General features: G+C 34.7%; 1 protein-coding gene across 1 annotated transcript in view; it reads left to right on the forward strand.

Moving 5' to 3' along the window:
* Positions 1 to 356: 356 nt before the first annotated feature.
* Positions 357 to 6,585, forward strand: part of htr3b (5-hydroxytryptamine (serotonin) receptor 3B) — a 10,199-nt gene continuing 3,970 nt past the window's right edge. The window contains exons 1-6 of the mRNA XM_024266000.2: positions 357 to 534; positions 792 to 961; positions 1,565 to 1,609; positions 1,799 to 1,908; positions 3,822 to 3,991; positions 5,621 to 5,778. Of these exons, the coding sequence (XP_024121768.1) occupies positions 501 to 534; positions 792 to 961; positions 1,565 to 1,609; positions 1,799 to 1,908; positions 3,822 to 3,991; positions 5,621 to 5,778 (687 nt within the window). The 5' untranslated portion in view covers positions 357 to 500. The remainder of the gene's footprint in view (positions 535 to 791; positions 962 to 1,564; positions 1,610 to 1,798; positions 1,909 to 3,821; positions 3,992 to 5,620; positions 5,779 to 6,585) is intronic.

Below are 6,585 nucleotides of genomic sequence, written 5' to 3' on the forward strand. Positions count from 1 at the left end.
ATGAGTTATTAGACTAAAAATGAATAATTAGCAATATTTATAAATGGTCTTGGACTATTTTTTTTTATCTGGAAGGCTTTGTGTAAATGTGACAAAATGTCTATTTTTCTATTAAAAAAACAACTACAAAAAACAAATAAATAAGAAATTTGCCTTTTTAAGATATGTTAAAATGAAATGTTTGTCTTATTTAATAATAATGTTTTTGAAAATAATATTTCTTTTCTTGGTGTGACTGGTAACAAATCTTTAGATATTTATCTATTGGAATAAAACACATTTCTTCCTGAACTCGCGGATATCAGAACATCATCGTCTCTGAGGAGTTTTAGTCATTCATATCATGTTTCTCTTGTTATGGAAAATCAATATCAGTCCGCCCAACATGTCTGTGAGGCGGGCTCACTCCTTCTTTCAGTTCTGGTTCTGCTCAGCGTATCACTGGAAACTGCACATTTTACTGTTTACAGAGAAATATTTGAATGTAAATCTTCTGCTCCATGTCGTTCTTTTGGCTGACGCTGCTGTTTGCAGGTAAGATTTTCTTTTATATTCAGAGACGTATTGTTTAAGCACCCTTTTTATTCAGATTTGTTTCGTGTACTGGTCCAAACTCACTGTGGGTAGTAAAAAATGATGTAAAAAATAATGGATATATAGGATACTTATGCACAAAACAGCTTTTTAGGTTTGAATCATGGTGTGAAAAATAACAATTAAATAAAATGTAAACCAGGAATATCTTGAACTTTGTGTTTTATATCCTAACTTCTCAAATTGTCTGTTTGAAGTTTCAGCTCATCTGGCCGTTTGTGTGCCGGAAAAGCCAAAGAGATCCTCGCTAAACCAGCTGACCAGAACCCTCCTGAGAAACTATGACTCTGGAGTTCGACCCGTCCACAACTGGACCAGTACCACCACCATCTACATTGACCTCATCCTGCAGTCTGTCCTTGAAGTGGTGCCTCAACTTTATTTATATTTGTCTATTCCACAGAAAACTAGTTTGTTTTTGTTGCTTAAAGTATATTTAAAAATTAGTCAAACCTATTATAATATTTAAGATTGAAACAAATGATAATGAAAATTTAAAATATCTCCTTTTATATGTGAAATGATAATTTTTCAAACATTTCAGAACATTTTTGTCTCTTAATTTAACAAAAAAAAAGATTTAAAAATGTTTTAATCCCCCATCATTTAGATGCATCTGCAGATTAATGGATGTCACACTAATAAAGTCGTGACAAAACTAACATATTTTTGAGACATTTATAACGTTATTAAGCTTTTAATGCATGTTAAAAGAAAAGAAAGTAAGGAAAGAGAAAAGTTAACGTTTTGTTTTGCAGATAAATTTAAATTTTGAATATTTTCAGTTAGATTCAGAAGAACTTGCAGGAGAACTGAGATACACTTGAGATCATAATTCACTATTTACAACAGTAGGTGAAAGTTGAAACTGAGTCACTTTTCATAGAAATTGTTGTTAAATCTAAACTTTTTGTTTGCTTTAGACACAAAGTATTAGAGTAACAAATTTTTAAACCTTTTTTGTTCTCAGGATGGAAAGACTCAGAGCATAACTACCAGTATTTGGTACAGACAGGTACGTTTTCTGTCAATATTATTATTATTTTTGCAAATATATATATATATATATATAAAAGATTTATTTACGTTTTTGTTTAAAAATGCACTTTTGCCATTAAAATTTGCTTTGTTTTGTCCTTTTTCCCATTTGAGAACATTATCTTCAATATTGTTCAAATTTAAATGATTTGTTGATCATTTTCAGATCTGGAGAGATGAATTTCTTGTTTGGGATCCAGAAGAGTTCGATGGCATCAATGAGATTTCCCTTTCGTCCGATGCCATTTGGGTTCCTGATGTCATCGTGAGTGAATTGTAAGAAGTCCCAGAAACATTGTTTTGTTTGTTTTTACTTCAGACTAAATTCACTCAGTAAATCACACCACAGCTGCGTTCCCATTGACTATGAAATTGGATTTGCGATAATAAATTCACTTAATTGAAACACAACAATTTTGAAAAAACTCGCATTTGTTGAAAAAACATTTTTGTGTTTGGAGGAGATGCATTGAAATTGACATATTTCGCAACGTAGCAAAGGAAACTTTTTTTAATTAAATGAGTCACGTGACCAATATATATATAATGTATAGTTCGCTGCTCCATGGCCTGAATCAGACGCCGACGTCTCCTTTGATAGATGATGATGAGTGTTAATGCTGTGGCAGAAATGTGAAAGTATCTGCTGTAAATCAAAGTATATGGTTTGTGTTTACTCACATAATTATGATTTAATGGAAACAGGTTAATTGCAAATGTATTTTTAGGGGGATTTCTAGAATTTCAATATAGTTATTCGCCTATGTCAAGAGTCTATGAGCCACAATTATATTAATTTTAATAAATATGAAATTAGTTAATTTAAGCACATATTCTAAACATTGGCATCTAGTTGTTATCATAATGATAGAAAGTGCCATGTCTGACATGGTTTCGTGCATTTTTAATAACAGGAAGATTTTATTTTGTGTTTTATTTTGAAAGGAACTTGTACAAGTTGCATTTGAAAGTAAAGAAGTGAATTTAGCTGCTATTTAAAGAAAAATATCCCATTTATTGTACATATCTGTAAGCTACATTTTATAAAGAAATGGCTTAATGGGCACATAACCGTAAATAAAGTTTATTTTCTAAAAGATTAATTGGGATTTGGCAGCTCTCGCTGGGTTTGGGGTTGTGAGAAATTGGACCAAATGGCTCTTTTGGAGTTAAAGGTTGCAGAACCCTAAATTATGTTCTATGGAAACACAGCTGTTAGACTCTAGGGATGAATTTAAGTCCCATTCCAATCGACTTTAAGATGATCACAGTGGTGTTTTAATTATAATCTTGACGTTTTTAGCCAAAATCCAAAATTCTTTGTCCTTTACAAGGACATAGGCTACTTTCTGAGGAGTTGTGGGCGGGGCCACTGGTGTGAAGAAGCCCAGCCCCCGTTCCTGTTTACCTGGTTCTAGCTTATAGCCCCTCACACCCCCAACCTAACATAAAAAGGGCGAGCAGCAGTCATACAGTTTTGATCCAGATCCCAGCTTAAACGAGAAAAACCAAAACGTACATGGATCTATTTGGATGCATCAGAATGGGGCGGAGCTTGTGGCCCCGCCCGGCGTGTTTTCTACATCACAAATACATTTTTTTTCAAACTGCATTTTTCTGATTCACAAAGATTTGAATAAAGAAATACATATAAAAACAAGTAAATATGTGAATAGAGGCAGAATAATGCCACACAAATGTGTTAAAAAACATAATTATTTGTATCGTTTCCTTAAAAGCAACTTTAAATTAAGCTCTAAATATATTTTCTGTTAACATTTATTATCAGTTTGCAGCAGGTTTAGCCTATTGAATGTTGACTTAGCTTAATATGTCGGATCATTATTAAGATGAGGCGTTTAAACAGTTCTTGATAAGTGGGCTGATAGTAAAACCATAACTTTTACTTTTTTAAAGGGTAAATATTAAAACTGAGCACTATAATAACTAGAATTTTAAACTTTTAGACAAAATACAGCCATCAATAAAGTGTTAAATGTTTTCAAAATTTAAAAGTTGGCTTTTTAAAAGGCTAATTACTGAAGAATTCATTAAATCCAAGAAAATCTGAACAACTTTAATTTAAATGAGAGGAAACATTTGTCTAGAATGCAGTCATGAACTTGATCTCAATAACTTTTTTTTAACTTCACATCTTTCTTTTTTCTGTATTTCCTCGTCGTTTCCAGTGTGGAGGAGGGAAAGTCTCCTCCAATCCCGTATGTTTATGTCAACTCCTCCGGCTCGGTGAAGAACTACCGGCCCATCCAGGCGGTGCTGGCCTGCAGCCTGGAGATGTACGCCTTTCCCTTTGACAAGCAGAACTGCAGCCTCACCTTCCGCAGCTGGCTTCACTCAGGTGTGTTTCATACCTTTGTTTGGACCAAAACTGCTCCTTCACTAACACTATACCAGACCCTACTGGTTAATACTTTTTAATAATCAGCTTTAAATTCCTTTTTTCCAATTTTATCTCTTCATTGTGGCTCTTTGGATTTGAAGATAAATCGATTTCAGTAAATAGTAGTTTTATAGTTATGGTTAATTTGCTTTTGCTAATAAAGTTTCATTGTTTTGTTTAGATTATTGGCATGTACCTGAGCAAAATGATGATAAAAGATTATCAGAGTGGTCTATTATTACACTAAATTTAAAGCTATATTCTTATTATTCTGCTATAATAAACTGCATTTAGACCAACATGTAAAGACCGTCTTTAAGGATTCAGATCTGGACCATTGTTGTCATTTCTATATTCAATAGTAAAAGGGAGACATGCACTAATAAATATTATGGGACTCTCTTGCATTTTGTAATTCAGGTATATCTGCTGCAGTGGGAGGAGCTTATTTGAATGAAGGATGTATTTTATTTTGAAAGGAACGTTTATTGTAGTATAATGTAGAATAGTGCCAATTTAATTTTTGTAAATACGATGACAATAAGTAATTTTTCCTCTTGGAAAAATTAAAATAACTAAAATTAATATATACAGAAAAAATATAACACTGCCATAATTCAAATGAAGTGTAATTTTCTAAAGGTTGAAGTTGGATCTGGCAGCTCTCGTTGGATTTTGATCAGTAAAAAACTGAATCAAAAGGCTCTTAATGTGATAAAGGTTGCAGACCTCCACTTTAAACAGACTTAAATTTGATTATTTTTCAGATAAAAATTAAAAGCCCGATTCAATTTGGTTTCGAGTATCGATTTTCGATATTTCGTGTTGAAAAATGGCCGCTGGGCTAATTCTGACTCATTGCATGCAATGCTTTTAATGTGCTCTGCCCCTGAGAAATAAATACAATTGAACATCGAAATTATCTCTTACAGTTGGCGCATAGACCAGCCCTCATTTCCCATAATGCCTTAGCTTACAGCCCCTCAAGCATTAGTGGTGCAACAAAAATGGCGAGCCATATCAGAACTAGAAAAGAGTTTTGATCCAGATTCCAGCTCAGACGAGGAAAACAAAAATGGATCTGTTTGTCTATAAGCGGAGTGAGAGCTACACCAAGTGTGTTCCAAACTGCATTCTTTCATCTGCTGCTGATTCACAACCATTTGAATAAAGAAATACTCCAAAGTGCTGTTTTAATCGTCATTTCTTAGAGAAAAATGCAGCAAGAACATATTAAAAGCACAATTTTCTTTGGAACAGATCTTTAAACGATCTGCCAGTGAATGACAAATAAATGTAAAAAAAGAAAAAACTGATCATGGACAGTTTCTTTGCAAATGCTTGAAAGTAAGTCCTGTCTTGTTTCATTATTTAGTATATAAACAATACATTAAATAGGATAAGAGGAATAAGTAAGTTTTTGTCTTTAAGTAACGCATCTTTGTTTAAAGTGAAAAGGAGAAGGAAGTATTTTTTCATTTAAGAAAGAAACAGCAGAGATGACCAATGCGCTCACATAAAAACATCATATACGTGGAGTTTTGGTTTAGCATTTCCTGCCTGATGATGATGATTATGTGTCTGCAGTGAATGAAATAGATCTGGCTCTGTGGAGGAGTGCAGACGCCATCGCCAACGACAAGCGGGAGTTCATGAACGACGGCGAATGGGAACTGCTGTCCATTCCTTCCCAGTACCGGCAGATCCGGCAGGACAACACGGATTACTCACAGATCCAGTTCAACGTATGGATTGTGAATTTTTGGAATAAAACATCCAAACGTGGATGTTTCAGTTGCACTACAATGATTAGTGTGATTGCTTTTTTATAAACCCCCCTTCCCTCCCAGCTGTGTGTTAGATTGTTAAGTGTAAAGCAATTGGCTACGACCTTCACGGGTTGAGCGGCGCCGCTAATTCCAAATGATGAGAGTGTGGCCGCTCCTGGCAAGGAAAGAGACAGTTAGAGAGGGAAGCCAATGGACTGGGGAGGCTGAGCGGCCATAATGACACTGTCTCAGTGGCTGCCTGATCAATGGACCTCTTGTTAGTTGTCAGCAAAATGGCTCCATAGCCCCGTTGCAGGTGGAGATCAGGGGTTGGGAGGGCTGTTAGTGATTCAGCTTGAAGAAGGAGGACTTTTTAGGGATCGCTCACTGGAAAAGGAAAGATTTTCTTTATTAAACCTCAAACAGGTTTAGTGTTAACTTTTTAACACAGAATTTACAAGTAAAACTCATTTTATTCAATACATTTACCCAAAGGAAGCTTAATTAAGAATGTGGTTCAGTATGGTCAGATATTGTTCGCATTTTTATCAATGAAAACGGTAAAAAAAACAGACTCTTTAAAAAGTAAAGAAACAAAAATAATCAAATTTTTGTTGCAAGAAAAATAATCTTATAAAAGTTTTTGAATGGATGGATGGACGGAGGGATGGATGGAGGGAGGGATGGATGGATGAAGAGAGGGATGGATGGAGGGAGGGAGGGATGGATGGATGGATGGATGGATGGATGGATGGATGGATGGATGGACGGAGGGAGGGAGGG

This window comes from Oryzias melastigma, linkage group LG14, assembly GCF_002922805.2.
Source record: "Oryzias melastigma strain HK-1 linkage group LG14, ASM292280v2, whole genome shotgun sequence".
NCBI classification, from domain to species: domain Eukaryota; kingdom Metazoa; phylum Chordata; class Actinopteri; order Beloniformes; family Adrianichthyidae; genus Oryzias; species Oryzias melastigma.